This window comes from Somniosus microcephalus, chromosome 3, assembly GCF_052327205.1.
Source record: "Somniosus microcephalus isolate GS21.2 chromosome 3, FLI_Smic_1.0, whole genome shotgun sequence".
NCBI lineage: Eukaryota > Metazoa > Chordata > Chondrichthyes > Squaliformes > Somniosidae > Somniosus > Somniosus microcephalus.
The window spans coordinates 48966722-48984157 of record NC_140989.1 but is presented as its reverse complement, the minus strand read 5'-3'; the positions used below and the strand labels follow the sequence as shown (position 1 = coordinate 48984157).

Below are 17436 nucleotides of genomic sequence, written 5' to 3'. Positions count from 1 at the left end.
TTTAACTTAAAAAATTTCAAATTGCATTCATTCAAATGTTATTTTCCTGCATTTCAGAGAGAATGTGGAAACTTCTCCATTACAGAGAGCTGGCAAGAGTCTTTCTGGTTTACCAGTTGTCAATAGTGATCCGAAAGAAGATCATAATTACAGTGCAAATGGCACTGTGTCTCACCGCAGCGAGTCCAGGTCCAGTGTCTCATCCTTCTCCTCTGTGGAGGAAGTCTACGAGTTCATTCCGAAAGCTAGCCGTGGGGGGAGCGACGGAAGTGAAGGCTTCCATAGCGATGAAGAGTCTGAGGTAGATGACTGCGAGAATGAGTCAAATGACCTGCTAGGTGCCAGTGCTTACAAATCCCAGCGATGTGGAAATGACGCCTCTAGTGTGTTGCGTTTGGCTGGAAAAGGCTGCAGAACAGTGCAGCAAGAAGTTGATGAAGAGCTGAAGGAGGCCGCTGGTTCACTTTTGCACCTTGCTGGAATCCATATGTGCCTGGACTCTTTAGTCAGTAAACCAGGAAAAAGCCGGAATGAAAAACGTAGTGTGAAATAGCCTGTCTCCTCCCTTCTCTGCCATTGTGCGTCAATGTGGCAATATTCTTCAATGGAATTCCTTCTCAAAAGGAAGCCAAAAGCCATACGAAGACTGAGGTGTTTTCCCTTCTACGTAAACTGCCATGTGTTTGCACCTTTCTGAAACGAGAAGCTCTCCGTGGGGTTGTATCAGTTCTTTAAAAGTGGACTTTACAGCAACCAACACATACAATTGATCAGCCTGCATGTCAAAGTAGGTCTTCAGACTGTTTTACTGGTTAAAATTTCAAGCAATTGGAAAGTGAGAAAATATTGTTTTTTAATTGAAAAAAAATAAACATGAGTATTCAGGGTTGAAAAGGGGTGGTGGGGCTTTGCAATATTTCAGACATCTTGGAGATCATATACTGTATTTTTCAAACCTAGCATGTTGGTGATGATATTTAAGAAGTTAACCCTCTCTCACTTTTTTTTTCCCTTTCTCCAATATGGTTTCCTTGGTTCTCAGGGAACATTGAACTGCCTCTGATGGTAAGTCACTGCTAAATGTCCCGAAATTTTAAAGAGAAATGACCCCATCCTCTCTAAGGTGTTGGGGCACAGTTCCACTGACACAGGGAGCCCCCAGTAAGCGCCATTCTTCATGCATAGGCTAACTCAACTGGCTATTTGACTGTGTGGGATATCACAGCAAGGCGATTCCAAATACACATCCTTTCCAACGTGGGGTCACCATCAGATGTTCTAACATGTCGGAAAGTGTGCGTATTTTTCCCTCCTCACACTGAAGGTAATTGTAGTGCCACTTAACTGCTGCCCAGGCTGCAATCAGCTAAATAAGTGGAGGCTGGTGAGAAGGCTGCACTTTACACTGGAATGAAGTTGACATTGCTATGCAGTTATATTTACATTTTTAAATGTCATCACCAATGGTTGTGTTTCCATGATCTTTGGAGAACTGTATGATGGCCATTTGTAGAAATTGTTGGTGGGAGAAGATTACCTGTATAAATCAAATTGTTCAAACAGAAGCCACAGTTGGTTATATTAAACTGATAATATTATATACCTTGTAATAACCTTCTGGGAGTCATGTGATAGTCACTACAGGGCTGTGCTATCAGAAGACAGTACTGTAGTGGCTGCATCAAAGAGGGTTGGATTACCTTTTATGTAAGCAAGCAATACCTCTAAACATCACTGAGCATGGCTTTAGAATTAAAATTAGCGTGCAATGCAAAGACAACATACTATCATTTTTTAATTCAACAAAATATATTATATAAAATAACAGATATGTTGAGGTGCAATGCTGTTGAATCCTGGACTCCAGGTGATGTTTATGCTAGCGATTTATGACCTCCTCTGAATCCATTGACGAGGGTAGGGCCTTGTAACTCATTCCAATGCGCTTGTTTTTTTTCTTAACTGTGTTATTCTATGGAGATGTTTTTGTTATGCCCCATACCATCACCAGCGGCAGAAGTGGATGGGGAGCTCACCAGCTGCCAGGCCTTTACTAATGCCAGAAATTGTGTGAAATCAGTAGAATTCATCTCGCACCAGATTTTTTCCTCCCTCACCACAATGGGAAAGCACCAATGAAAAATCGCTACTACTCTGTGGCAGTGTATTGACACTTTTATGTGCTACCCTTTTTTTGTGCGATTCTTAACTTCTAATCCTTGATTTGGACTGACAATCATGTCTCAAGAAACGTCACACTATTGCGATATGGTATTATAGTCCGGTCCAAAATGCTTTAATGGGCACAATATTCAATAAGTCCTACTTATTGGCAACGGCGACAGTATCATTTTTTTTGTGGGGGTGGGGGGTACGATTGGATCCATTCATTTTCCTTGACTTGCTGATTTTTTTCTTATTGTATTAGGAATTGCTGACACACTGCTAGTCCATTCTGCTCTGGAAGTTCACTGGAGCCACATGTGGTAGAAAAATGTTATGGTGCTGTGTCACAGAAAGACTTCTACAGTAATGTGCATTGTTAATGGCCCCTTTGCTGATGCAGGACCTCCATATAAAACCCTAATGTAAATCCTACCCTTGCAATATGCTTTAACTTGCATGGACATGTACTAGAAAACAAGGGCAAGGGGGAGAAATTTTACCCACTCCTCAGTGGCAACCGGGGTGGGTGGGGGGGTCCCTTTTAATTGTAGCCTTCAGCTTTACCACCCCGTTCCCGCTGGAATCCCACCGACTACCATTTTAACTACTTACTGCCGTTTGGTGGCTGCGGTGCTCACTGGAAGCAGACGAGAGCCTCATAAACTTATGCTAATCAGAGTCCCTGATTAAATTTTAACTTGGGCCAAAGCAGCGAAGCCACTGTGACTTTCCCACCATGCTGATGCAGATCAACAGCTGTCGGGAGGAACAAAAGGCCCTGCAAGATAAGTCAAAACCTTTTCTTTGTGAAGTCGAGAGGAGCAAGTGTGCTTCTTTGGGCCCCACAAGGAAAGCTGCTTTGCTTTGCTGCCCTGGACTCCACCCACTCCCTGCAATTTACCTGCTTGTCGGCGAGCCTACCATTGATGCTTCCATGGCCACCTGCCGGCCAGCTTCTACTGTCGTCTGTTTCAGATGGGCAGCTGACTGGCAGCATGCAGATGAGGCACAGGAGTTAAAAGACCACGGGCTTGAAATTTGAGCCTGAGAGTGCATTTTCCAATCTCCTTCCTCCCCCACTCAAAATTAAGTGGGAGTTAAAATTGACCCCAAAGTTTGCAGGACTTCAGATGTTGTAGGTCTACATTATAGAATCTCACATGTCCAAACTTGAAGCTGTTTGGTGCCAATGCCTCCCCTTTTACCAACTGATATTTTAAGTCAACACATCAGGTTTTTTTTAGGAGGAATTGTGTTGAGAATGATATAGTTGTGTCCATGGAAAGCACATTTCTGGAAGCTAACCATTTAATTTTTGGATGCCCTTTGAGAAGTACATGTGTCTGCTATTTTGTGCCATTTGGAGTGAGAATTCTTCTGCCCTTTACTAGATTCTTTTTTCTCCTTTTGTTTTTTCACATTGTTTTCTGATCCCAGTGATTTTTGGAGGCTTGAACAGCGCTGCTGATTTTTTTTGGGGGTAGGGGGGGCTGCGGGTGGTTGAAGACAAAGCACAATTATGATGCAAAGTTTCTTCATTTTAAAAAAGCACAGGGCAGCTGGCACAAAACAATCTGCTTCTTATTGGTCTTGTAGCAATATACAAGTAATAACAGGAATGTACAGGGAGGATGGGCAATTTGCCAATACCAGGGAATAATGCCCTTTCTGAATAAAAGGTTTTTCTCTTTAAAAACAAAGTATTTTTTTTTAACTTGTGTTCCGATATCAGCCAAGCATGGCAAATTTTTGCTGACGTTTGAGGTTTCTCAACAGTTTCATATCCTAGGGAGGGATAACGGGTCTGATACAGAAATTGAACCTCTTGTAAGACCAGTAAAAGTACACTCTGTACCAGGGGAGAGATAGGGCGGGGAGCTTTCTTCATGTTCCGTTGTATGGAGTGTTGCATCACGTATTCAAGCTGCTCAGTAACAGTCATTTCCTGTCAGTAATCTGTTCGCCAGATTTTAGTTGCTCACCAGTGTTTTCACAAAGAAATCCACAGTGAGGTAAAATGTATATCTATAATGAGGATATGCCTAGTGTAATGTTTAATATACAATACAGGGAAGTGGCATTGGATATGTGCAGACCAACACACCTTCGTCATGGTCTGGTGGGATGCCAGTTTGCTTTTCATTTACTTATTTTTCTTGAGCTGAGTTGTGGTCCTTTTCCACCCCCAATCCTCACCAAGAACGGAAGGAGAGGCCTGAGGAGAAGTTTCCACAGAGTGACATTGGGAGAGGCCTGAGAGCTTTCATGTCTCTTATGGTGGGGGGAGGGCACAGTAATTTTTTAAAATACTCTGAATGTTGTTGAGATTATTGAGTGTGTATTTTGAGCCAGTTACAGGATGCTTCTACTTCGGTAGCATAAGCTAATTATCTTGTAACATCCCACCTCCGCACCACAGGTTGAGCGTGCCTATGCAATACACAGGCTGACAAAGGCACTCTGTGGCCACATAACTATGCACATACATTAATTTACTATCTCTCAAGCAGGAAAGCAAACCGTAAAATATATGTTACTTTTACTGTGTTTTGCTTTTATTTTGTTAAAATTTATGTTTTAATTAAATCATTTCAAAAATTAACAAGGGACTCGCTTCAAAAAACTGGTTATTTTCACACTAATTCCACTTCTTATTGCTCAGTACCATTTTTTTAAAATAAAGTAACAGTTCTCAATCAAATTTGCTGTTTTCATTGCACAGGGGTAGGTCAGCATTCTTCCTAAGTTTCAAAAATGTAATTGTGGCACTGTTATCCTGTACAGTGAGATACGCTAGCACAACTTGCTGACCATTGTCTTCCTCTTTCTCAGCAGTTAAGTGTTAATGCAAAAAAAAAAAAGCATTTAAGTTCCACTTTTGGGGTCAGCTGGTTCTTTGATGCGCAGAAACCCACCATCAGGTGAGAGTCTCAATGCCAAACAGTTGAGAAACCCACATTAGTACATTTTTTGTTGGCTCGTTATAGAATGCATACTCTGTTCCTGCCGAGGCAACCCTACTTACCTCAAATCCAAGACTTGGTAGGTTGCCAAGAGCTACAGCTTTGGGGCCATGCTGGAATTCAACCGACTAACACGACACAAGTTTTCAGCACAGAGAAATGGGAAACCTCCCTATTTCTTATCTGGCTAGACACCCTACCTGGTACACAATTATGTATGTAACTGCTGTCGCGCACCAAATAGTGCCCAGATGCATGAATTTTCTCACTTAGGCAACATTATCCTAACTTTATTTTTAACTGCAATCTTAAATGCACAGTATTGTATAGAGATAAAAAGGTAAATATTGTTTATAAATAAAACATTAAAACCCCTTGGAATGAATAGATTTTAAAATGGCTGCCACAGCAAATAAAATGGACACCAGTTCAACAACATTAAAAATAATGGTTACTTGTACCTTTGTTATCAGCTGGTCAATTTGAAATCTCCTAAACAAGTTACTTCTCAATTATAAAGACCTATTATTTGATTTGCTGCCTCATTGTACTTTTTAATGATATTATGGGTTTATCGGTGGGGTTGTTTGGAGCTGAGCAAGTACTGTACTGATTTCTTCCTCTGAATAGGGCTTTTTCATACTTGGTCGGACACTGGCTAGCTACCTTCTAGTACCTCGCCCAGGCAGATATTCATGTGCGAACAAAGATAGATTGTGGATTGAAATTGGGACCATCCTTTCCTGGGCTGTATAGTTACAGTGAACAGTGATTTCACCGACTGAGCCAGCAGGGAAAGCTAGAAGTAAAAAAAAGAATTCCTCCAGAGGAAGCAGGAATTTTGTTTCGACAATTCTCTCCCTCCCCACCACCCTCCAAAGCCACTGATTGCTAGCTGGGATACAGTTCCACAGGCATTATTAATGCGTTTGATCCTGTCAGCACCTGATGTGCACATTCCAGTGGGGTCAGACTCAAGATGGTATTAGGAAGGTGAACCATAGCTGATTTTCCCTGCCATAGAACAGTGGTGCTGATGCTAATGTAGCATTCCTACTGCAATCCCAGCTGAGATCAGTTAATTCAGCACAGACCAGCTGCATGCTGTTTTCATGAGCCACTGAGAATTTCTGTTACCTTTGCTTATCAGGCATTCCCTTCGGTGGAACTGGCTATAGTTGCATCTAATTTCAATGATGTATCTATCGCAGAGTGCAATTCTATCAGTGTTTCAAACACTTCAGGACAGAGCAAAAGATTCAAACTTGATTTTTCTGCACTGGACATCAATGCTTATATTGCACCTCTGTCTAGAGGCAGCATGTGGATCAGATTAATATTGGGCTTGCATCCTATGCTGGGAGTTCACAGAAATGCTTGGGAACAGGGTAGAACTGGTTGACGGTTCCCAAACCAGTGTTAGGGGTGGGCTTACCCTCTACTGCTATTGTAAATGAATCGCTCTGTTAAGATGTGTGCAATTAAAAAAAGAAACACAAATTCAGCTGCACAGTGAATATGGCACTGCTGTAATGCAAAACAGAGGAGTGTCAAAAGTTCTTACCCTGACTCCAAATGTGTAATTGGCACTGTGGATGGTGGTGATCCTATTTTGTGTGGAGTATGTATGTGAAAATTGGGGCTTTTCCCCAATGCTTCATAATTTCTCCCTTCCTCACCTTAAAGTGGCAGTTCATACTGGTGTATAGTTCTGTGGGAAACAGCAGCCCTCTTTTACATCGTGCAAGTGATGATTCTTCATGTGTGAGCCCACACAGTGAGTGTTGTTGCTATGGGAGGAGACGATATCACATTTGAGACTTCACTTGACATAAACAGCCATATCTACTTTCCAACAGGGGTCCCTAGACAGCAATCAGATGTGGGAACCATGGCAGCTTTCACTCTCTTTCCGCCCCAGCCCGAGCACTGAGGCAAAGTATGGGGCTTTTGTTCTCCCCTTTGAAATGATTCAGAGTTTTTAATTCCCAAAATTATGAACAGCCTCCTATAAAAATGGGAAGCAATAGCTGGGGATGTAATTCTAGGTATTAATTGCTAATACTGGTGTGTATATATATTCTAATTCTGTGGGAGGTGTGTTCAACACCTCTTGACCACTATACATTTTGGAGTGGAGTGAGAAGCTCTTCTAATAATACTGCCAGTCAAGAAGTGTTAACGGGACAAAATTAGTACATTTTCATTGGGTGAACAAAATCTGCAGCGTAGAGGTTTACAGGAGTATCTTACTGCCATAGCTGTATATCCTAAAGCTGTTCACAATGTTATACATATATTTTATTTCTGAAGCTGGTTGGGGCATTCTGCCTGAGCTTGCATTATGTAATTTATATCTTGTTCCATTGTTGTATTGAATACTGCACGCAGTAAAGCCTGAACGGTGCTCAGGTAGCTGTAGAATAATGAAAAACTTTAAAATAAACTGGTGGTGAAGCAGATCAATACAGAAGATGGAAAACCTGAAATTCAGTGAGATAAAAAAGCAACCATACGGATGCAAAATGCCACTATTCCAATACTTCCTGCTCTAGTACTTTCTAACCAAAAAAATTGACATGCTTAATATTTCAAATGCCAACATAACCGATGGTTTCAAATTTTTTTTTAAAAGTCAGTAAATAATTGCTTATATCACAATGGGAAGAGGGAAAGATTGGAGTGACTTCCTGTGTTACAGAATTTGTACTGATTGCCTGGTGCCTGCAATGCAGGTCGTACCAAAACCTTCTGCCAATCTGATTCTTGAAAAGGTTGTTGGAACCTATATGTTTTAAACTATTTGATTACACCATCAGAAACATGTATGTTACCCTGTGTTCACAAAAATGTTTTATAATGTTTATTTTCACCAAAGATATGCAAATTGCATACATATGGTATTATTGAATAAACTTTTTTTTGTTTGTAAATTGCTTGCTATAATAATTGTTTTCCTAAAATTTGTGTATGTAATGTCTATTTTTATCCTCAATCACTGGTAATGCACCAGCCATTACAACGGCTCCTAGGCCTGCGTTCACACCACTATGAACTCACTGCTAGGAATCCTGTGACAGTAGCTTCTTGAAAGTATAGTCCAACTTTAAGCAGGCACATTTGCACACCTTATGTAGAAGAAAAGACTCGGCTTTCTCTTTTTACAGTTTTCACACCCACATATGGAGGTAATTTTTTGCCAGATCCTTGAAGCCTTATGGGCCAACTATGCACCTTTTGTGACCAAGAGGACAGGCTGTAACGCCACTCCCCCAACTGCCACACACTTCAAATTTAGTGGTATTGGTATGTGTGGCTAGAGGTTGGCTAGCCTCTGTGACGTTTAACCCCTTCTCCCTTGTGTGGAAGCATCTGACCTCCACACAGCAGGACTGCTGAAATCAGCAACTTATCATGTAGGGAACTGGAGACATAAAGCTATGTTTTTCACTCCATGTTAACCCCTATATATTAGTTATGTATCGGGAAGAATTCACCATATCAAAGCTCTGCTGACAATGAGTATTCGATTTTTTTTTTAATGGGAAGCATGCAATAATGAGGTTCCACTATGTCGAATTTTACAATTGCAGTTTCCAGTTTAAGGCTTGTTGCATGTTGCACACCAAGAAGTCAAGATATTTGGCACCTCTATGCCAAAGTAACTAAGCAATAAATGAGTTCCTGACCATCCCCACCAAATAAAAAAAAATCCAAAATCACTGACCTCGTTACAAACATTCAAAAACATCATGAAATGAGCTACAGTGTTGGGACCTTCACAGATTGTGGAAAAACATCACGACGGACAGTCAACTCCAGGTTCCCTGACTCTCTCAGTCAGTAATCTTTTGATGTTTATTGTGGGAATTAAATGCTTGGCCGTCTCCAGTACAGGGTCGCAATTAATTACAGACTAGCTGAAAAACCACTTTCTTGTTGCTGGACTTAAACTGGTGTTTTTTCATGCTGCTTAATCTTTGTTTTTGCATACTGAGACACACACTCATTTACAGATATACATATTTGTCTACACAGCCAAATGTCCATCAACATAGGTTGCACATGTACTGAATCCAATTGCCTTACGATGAGCTCAGCATATGTTTTCCCAATGGTGAATTCAATGAAATTCTACTGTTTACATTTCAAGCTCTCACCACCACCTTCCTGCAATTTTCGTTTTCCACAATATAGAAATAATGGGCTAACACTGTTTCATTACATGCAACGCTGACCAACAGTTATGCTACTAGAAATTGCTGCTTGACAATGTCCAACAAGTGCTGGTTAATCGGATCATCTTTGTTAACCCAGAATGAAAGCATTCCCAAGGACGACCACATGCTCACTGGGTTGATCTGGTCTGTGTATCATAGTCAGACACATGACAAGACATTCTCCGAGCCACTTGATCAATATCACACACAACTGAAGCACTTGGTATTCTCCTCGTTTCTGTGTCCACTACGACTCTTGTCAGTCATGTGGAATTCAAATAAGTGCATGATGACATATTTGCAGTGGACGTCAAATACGGAGGCCATCACTAAGGTTAATTCACCAGTTTATGTTGCTGAAAACCTAGGGTGATTTTTATTTAAGCTGTTGTGTATAATTTGAACCACTGAAGCACTATTCTATGTTATGCATTATAATCATGCACACTTACTTATATACGACTTTGTTGGCAGGCCCATATTCAAATTTTTGTGTCATATTTATGATCATAATGACAGAAATGCAACACTAAATCAAGTACAGACTCAACAGAAAGGATTAACGATCAAAGCTTTCTTATGTACCACAAGAGCACCTTCTAGTGTTGCCCACATATCAAAGCTGTTTAGTGTTCTTATTTTTGTGTGTAATGTAACTAATTTGGCTAGAGAAGGGGCACCAGGATGAAGCATTAGAGAGGTGATACAAGGTGCACAGAGGACTGAGGGGCATAGATTTAAAGCAATTGGTAGAAGGATTAGGGGGGAGCTGAGGAGAACTTATTTGCCCAGTGGGTGGTGTGGGTATGGAACTCCCTGCCTGAGGGTGGTAGAGGCAGAAACCTTCATCACATTTAAAAAGTACTTGGATATGCACTTGAAGTGCCGTAACCTACAAGGCTACGGACCTAGAGCTGGAAAGTGGGATTAGGCTGGATAGTTTTTTTTCGGGCAGCATGGACACGATGGGCCAAATGGCCTTCTGTGCCGTAAATTTCTATGACTAGGAGAGAGAAACCGCATCAGAATAAAGAGTAGTTCATAAATGGGAGGGATGAGACAGGTGGGGGGGGGGCGGGGATGCAAGGCAGACTAAGATGGATTTAGAATGCCTGTGTGTAAATGGTAAATAAGGTTAGTGAGCTGCAGGCACAAGTCGCCACATGGGATTATGATATAGAGGCAATAACAGAGACTTGGCTCTAACATGGGGAGAAATGGTCACTTAATATTCCTGCTACAGTGTATTCAGGAAAGATAGGGAAGGACCTCATCTCTGCGGAATAGTCTGATTCAGGCAGTTCTCACAGGCCAGGTGTGACCTTGAATTAGTGAGTAGGGTACACAGTCAAAACAGAGGCCTAAACTGAGGCTGAGTAGTCAATTAGAGATCCAGTGGAGCTCTAAGTCCAAGAGCTTTTGGCTGGCTAGGGAAGTGGATTCTGGGAGAAACAGCTCTGGAGGAGGCAAACATCTTTACAGGAGGCTCAGTTAAAAATATTGTTTTGATAGTCCATTATTATCATTGGAAAGAGTGAGAATAGTTTAAAATGCTGGCCTCATTGAGTATGTCCACAGGTGCAGAAAACTATTTCAGGAGTCAAAGAACTGCTCTCTTCGCAAATAATCCACTGCAATAAATCAATGATATTCAATTAACACACTGGGGCGCCTAATTTTTGTCTCTGTGCCCCATTTTTCAGTAGGAATGAGGCGTAGTGAGACCAAAATCACAATGGTAAACTTACTGCCATCTTCCTGTCTGCTGTCATTTTAGAGGGGGCCTTGAAATAGGTGGCCAGGGCTCCTGCCAGAAACAGACTGGTGCCTCATTATGCTATACACATCAGGGTCCTATGATGTCAATGGGACCTCAACTTCATGAGTAAGATACGGCAACAGGAAAAGATTTATTGGAGGCTGTAAATTAGTGCATGTCAAAATTAGGAGTGGAGTGGAATGGAATGGAAAAAACTGGTGTGTGACCACCAATGGAAGCCCAAGTCTGACAGGCAAACATGTTGGATCATGAATCTGTATCACGTTCGGTAGCATGTTAATAAGAGTTGTTATTTTTATTAAGTGTGGAAATGACGAGGCGTTCTTTATACAATAAATGCCATAACAAATTTTAATGGTACAGGAAACTCTCGATTTACTGGCACCTAAATAACCGGAAACCTCTGTTAACCGGCAAAATTCAGGAGTAGGTTCAGCTAAGTTTTACTTCATATTAGTGGCCGTTCCTGCATCTGTGGCCATGTAACCGGGGTTCCTGCACCTGTTGCCATGCAACAGGGAAGCCTGGATCTGTGGCCGTGTACGGGGCTCTCGTACCTTTTACTATACCTCTCTGTAATCCGGACTTTTTGATAAACCGGCACCACGCTGGTCCCGTCGGTGCCGGATAAAAAAGAGTTTCCTGTAGTTGTTAACACAATTAATTTTATGTATGCGGCCCTCAACAGCTCACCAAAACTTGTTAAGTGACCTTCCAGCCCAAATAATGCCCACCCCTGGACTAGACACATTCCCACGATGGTTGACTAAAGATATAGGGGTAGATTTTGCCGAACCTGTCGGGAAGAAGGCGGGACTTCCCCTTTCGGGTTTTTGACCCGCCTACTTCGACGTCCGGCCAATCCGCGCGATTTTCCCTTGATTGACCTTGTTGAGCCTGCCTAGCGGGCTCAGCAGGCCAATTAAGGGTCACCCGGCAACAGGTGACGTCACAGACTGAAATTCAGGATTTTAACCCCCCACATGCCTGAAACCCCGCCTGACGGCTCCCCGAAAATCTAGCCCATAGAGATTAAAATGAAACCGAAAAAGGAGGCTTATGATAAATGTCGGGTTCATAATTCAGTAGAGAACCAAGCTGAAAACAAAAAGTACAAGGGAGAACTGAAAAAGGAAACGAGGGGCAAAGAGAGTGTATGAGAATAGATTAGTAGGTAAAATAAAAGGGAACCTAAAAGTCATTTATAAACATATAAATAGTTAAAGGGTAGTCAAAGGAAGGGTGGGGCTGATTAGGGACCCAAAAGGAGATGATCTTGTGGAGGCAGAGGGTGTAACTGAGGTACTAAATGAGTACTTTGCATCTATCTTCACTAAAGAAGAGAATGTTGCCAAGGTCACAGTAAAGGAGGAGGTATTAGAGAAATTCGATTTGATAAAAATAGATAAAGAGGAGGTCCTAAAAATTTTGGCTGCGCTCAAAGTAGGAAAGTCAACCAGTCTGGATGGGATACATTCTAAATAACAACAGAAAATGCTGGAAAAACTCAGCAGGTCAGGCAACATCCGTGGAGAGAAATCTGAGTTGATGTTTCGGGTCGAACCCTTCTTCAAAACTGGAAAGAAAAGAAACTAGATCGAAGGCAGGGCTGCGATCGGACAAAAGAATAAAAGAAACAAAAGAAGTAAAAGAGATTAGAAGCTAGACGAGATGGTAATAGGCTGAGGTTAGGTGTAAAGTGTACTGGCAGAGCAAGAGATAGCTGCCAGGTGTGAGAGAGAAACAAAAGGAAAGGGGGGGGGGAAAGGAGTGGAAAAATTACAAGAAAAAATGTAATAGGGGCCGAGGTTATGATCTGAAATTGTTGAACTCGATATTGAGTCCGGAAGGCTGCAGAGTGCCTAATCGGAAGATGAGGTGCTGTTCCTCGAGCTTACGCTGAGCTTCCGTGGAACAATACAAGAGGTCAAGGACGGTGAGGTCCGAGTGGGAATGGAGCGGTGAATTAAAATGACAGGCGACCGGAAGCTCGGGGTCACCCTTACGGACTGAACGGAGGATACATTCTAGGTTGCTGAAGGAAGTAAGGGTGGAAATTGCAGAGGCTCTGACCACAATCTGCCAATACTCCTTAGATACGGGGATGGTGCCAGAGGACTGGAGGGTTGCAAATGTTACACCCCTGTTCAAAAAGGGGAGAGGGATAAACCCGGCAATTACAAGCCAGTCAGTCTAATGTCGGTGGTGGGGAAACTTTTCGACACATTAATTTGGGACAAAATTAATTGGCACTTGGAAAAATATGAGTTCTAAATTAAAGCAAGTATGGATTTGTTAAAGGCAAATCGTGTTTGACTAACTTGATCGAGTTCTTTGATGAAATAATGGAGAGGGTTGATGATGATAGTGCAGTTGATGTGTAGGTGGATTTTCAAAAGGCGTTTGATAAAGTGTCACAAAATAGACTTGTTAGCAAAATCAAAGCCCATGGCATTAACGGGACAGTGGCTGCGTGGATACAAAATTGGTTCAGGGACAGAAAGCAGAGTAGTGGTGAACAGCTGTTTTTCCAGACTGGAGGAAGGTACACAGTGGTGTTCCCCAGGGGTCGGTACTAGGACCACTGCTTTTCTTGATATATATTAATGACTTGGACTTGGGTGTACAGGGCAGAATTTCAATACTTGCAGATGACACATAACTTGGAAGTATAGTGAACAGTGAGGAGGATAGTGATATAGAGGAAATAGACAGGCTGATGGAATGGGTGGACACGTGGCAGATGAAATTTAACACAGAAAAGTGCGAAGTGATATATTTTGGTAGGAAGAACGAGGAGAGGCAATATAATCTAAAGAGTACAATTCTAAAGGGGTTTCATGAACAGAGAGACCTGGGGGTATATGTGCACAAATCGTTGAAGATGACAGGGCAAGTTGAGAAAGCGGTTAAAAAAGAATACAGGATCCTGGGCTTCATAAATAGAGGCACAGAGTACAAAAGCAAGGAAATTATGATGAACCTTTATAAAACAATGGTCCGGCCCCAATTGGAGTATTGTGTTCAATTCTGGGCACCGCACTTTCGGAAGGATGTGAAGGCCATAGAGAGGGTACAGAAATTTACAAGAATGGTTCCAGGGATGAGGGACTTCAGTTACGTGGATAGACTGAAGAAGCTGGGGTTGTTCTCCTTATAGCAGGGAAGGTTGAGAGTGTAGGAGTGCTTGAACTCCTAACGAAGGTACTGAGACTGAAACTAGCAGTTAACCAAACGTGGTTTAATGCACTCGTAAAAGTTACAAACAAAAACGCAGGAGAAACTCTATACAGGTCTATACACCAACTGGTTCCACGAGGACAGAGAGGGAACGCCTCTGACGTCATGACGTTTCCCGCCGTTGGGAACGTCACGTGACCTGCGTGATGACGTCATCGCGCTGGATCGCCATTTTACCAAACCTGTGCTGTTTATACAGAGCAAACACTTAAAGGTAACAAGCCCCTGTTAAAGGCAATTATATACATTACTGCAAGAGTCTCTTGGTGGCTTTGCCACAAGAGGAGGTTTGATAGAGGTGTTCAAAATCATGAGGGGTCTAGACAGAGTAGATAGAGAGAAACTGTTCCCATTGGCAGAAGGACACAGATTTAAGGTCATTGGCAGAAGAACCAAAGGCGAGATGAGAAAAAGCTTTTTTATGCAGCGAGTGGTTAGGATCTGGAATGCATTGCCTGAGTGGGTGGTGGAGGCAGATTCAATCGCAGCTTTCAAAAGGGAAGTGGATAAGTACCTGAAGGGAAAAAATTTGCAGGGCTACGGGAAAAGGACGGGGGAGTGGGACTAGCTGAAGTGCTGTTGCAGAGAGTCGGCACGGGCTCGACGGGCCGAACGGGGCTCCTTCTGTGCTGTAACCATTCTGTCTCCCAGGGGTCAGTGTCAGGACCGCTGCTGTTTCTGATAATATATTAATGACCTGGACTTGGGTATAGGGGGCACAATTTCAAAGTTTGAGATGACACAAAACTTGGAAATGTAAACAGTGAGGAGGATAGTAACGGACTTCAGGAGGACGTAGACTGCCTGGTGAAATGGGCAGACACGTGGCGGATGAAATTTAACGCAGAGAAGTGTGAAGTGATTCATTTTAGTAAGAAGAATGAGGAGAGGCAATATAAACTAAATGGTACAGTTTTAAAGGGGGTGCAGAAACGATGAGACCTGGGGGTGTACGTACACAAGCCTTTGAAGGTGGCAGGACAGATTGAGAAGGCTGTTAAAAAGGCATATGGGATCCTTGGTTTTATAAAAAGATGCATAGCGTACAAAAGAAAGGAAGTTGTGCTAATCTTTTATAAAACACTGGTTAGGCCCCAGCTTGTGTCCAATTCTGGGCACCACACTTTAGGAAGGATGTCAAGGCCTTAGAGAGGGTGCAGAAAAGAGTTACTAGAATAGAACCAGGGATGAAAGACTTCAGTTATGTGGATGACTAGAAAAACTCCTTAGAGCAGAGAAGGTTAAGGGGCAATTTGATGTGTTCAAAATCATAAAGGGTTTTAGTAGAGTGATATACCTATCAATTCAGTTCATGAAAAGCGACGAGTTAAGTTAGTAACTATAGGTTTTTATTGGCTAAATAACAGAGCCCACCCTCGTGGGTGATCGGATCCAACAAGGAGGAATACCAGCCAGTCGACCACCTTTATACCTGGGCAAGCAGGCGGAGCCAGCTGTGGTCAGCCCAGGTATAACAGCGTGGCAAGAGGTGACCTTGTGTAGTGATACAACAGTGTAAACAGTGATAACCATAGTGTAACGATATAAACAGTGATAACCATAGTGTAACGATAGTGAACGATAAAAGTGGTTTACCACATTCACCCCTTGTTTAAATTTGAGTCCGGCGGGGTGAAGTGTACTACCAGTTCAGGTATGTCAGTCTGTCCGGAGGCCTCGTAAGCCTTTCTGATCGGCGCAGCAGCGGCGGCGGTGTTGCAGTATCCGATGTTAATGCTGGTGTCTGCGTGGTCGGCGAAGGCTCGTGGGGTCCCGGCATGCCGTCTACCTGGGCTGGATTTGGGGGGGTGGTGGGGGGTAACGGTGGTGTCTCAGGGGTGCCCGAGGGTGCGAGGTCTCGTAAGGAGACTGTGTCCTCCCGCCCGTCTGGGTATGCCACATAGGCGTACTGGGGGTTGGCGTGCAGGAGGTCCACCCTCTCGACCAGGGGGTCCGTTTTATGGGCCCTCACGTGCTTTCGCAGCAAGACGGGCCCCGGAGAAGTCAGCCATGTTGGTAGCGAGGTTCCTGTAGTCGACTTCCTGGGGAAAACAAACATTCGTTCATGGGGGGTGGCGTTAATGGCAGTGCAAAGCAGTGACCGGATGGAATGCAGCGCTGCCGGGAGGACTTCCCGCCAGCGAGAGGTTGGGAGGCCCTTAGACTTTAAGGCTAAGAGAACGGCCTACCAGACAGTCGCGTTCTCTCTTTCCACCTGGCCGTTCCCTCGGGGGTTGTAGCTGGTGGTCCTGCTTGCAGCAATACCTCTCGCTAGTAGGAACTGGCGAAGTTCCTCGCTCATGAAGGATGAGCCCCGGTCGCTATGTATATAGTTCGGGAACCCGAACAAGGCGAAGAGGTCGTTCAGGCATTTGATGACCGTGGTACTGGTCATGTCTGGGCAGGGGAAGGCAAAGGGGAAACGGGAGTACTCATCAATAATGTTGAGGAAGTACACATTACGGTCAGAAGACGGGAGGGGCCCCTTAAAATCGATGCTCAAGCGCTCGAAGGGGCGGGTGGCCTTGATCAGGCTTGCTCTGTCCGGCCTAAAGAAATGCGGTTTGCATTCGGCACAGGTTTGGCAGTTCCTGGTCATGGTCCTGACCTCCTCGATGGAGTAGGGCAGGTTGCGGGCCTTAATGAAGTGGTAAAGTCTGGTGACCCCGGGGTGGCAGAGGTCGTTGTGGAGGGTCTGCAGTCTATCAATTTGCGCGTTGGCGCATGTACTTCGTGATAGAGCATCTGGGGGTTCGTTCAGTTTACCAGGCCGGTACAAGATATCATAATCGTAGGTGGAGAGCTCGATTCTCCACCTCAAGATCTTGTCGTTCTTGATTTTGCCCCTCAGCTTGTTATTAAACATAAAAGCGACCGAACGCTGGTCAGTGAGGAGGGTAAATCGTTTGCCTGCCAGGTAATGCCTCCAGCGTCGTACTGCCTCCACGATCGCCTGGGCCTCCTTCTCGACCGAAGAGTGTCGGATCTCAGGGCCCTGGAGGGTCCTTGAGAAGAAGGCCACAGGTCTCCCCACCTGGTTAAGGGTTGCAGCTAGGGCGAAGTCGGA

The 17436-nt window shown here is 43.5% G+C and overlaps 1 protein-coding gene and 1 long non-coding RNA gene across 5 annotated transcripts in view; one reads left to right on the top strand and one right to left on the bottom strand.

The window, feature by feature from the left end:
- Positions 1-8062, top strand: part of LOC147121033 (forkhead box protein N2-like) — a 77759-nt gene extending 69697 nt beyond the window's left edge. For all 3 annotated transcript variants that reach the window (XM_085980362.1, XM_085980359.1, XM_085980360.1), the window contains one exon: positions 58-8062. In XM_085980362.1, coding sequence (XP_085836488.1) covers positions 58-553 — 496 coding nt within the window. In that variant the 3' untranslated portion in view covers positions 554-8062. The remainder of the gene's footprint in view (positions 1-57) is intronic.
- The window catches only part of LOC147121032 (uncharacterized), a 130432-nt gene that overhangs the window by 74191 nt on the left and 38805 nt on the right, over positions 1-17436 (bottom strand). The gene's annotated exons all lie outside the window — the stretch shown is intronic.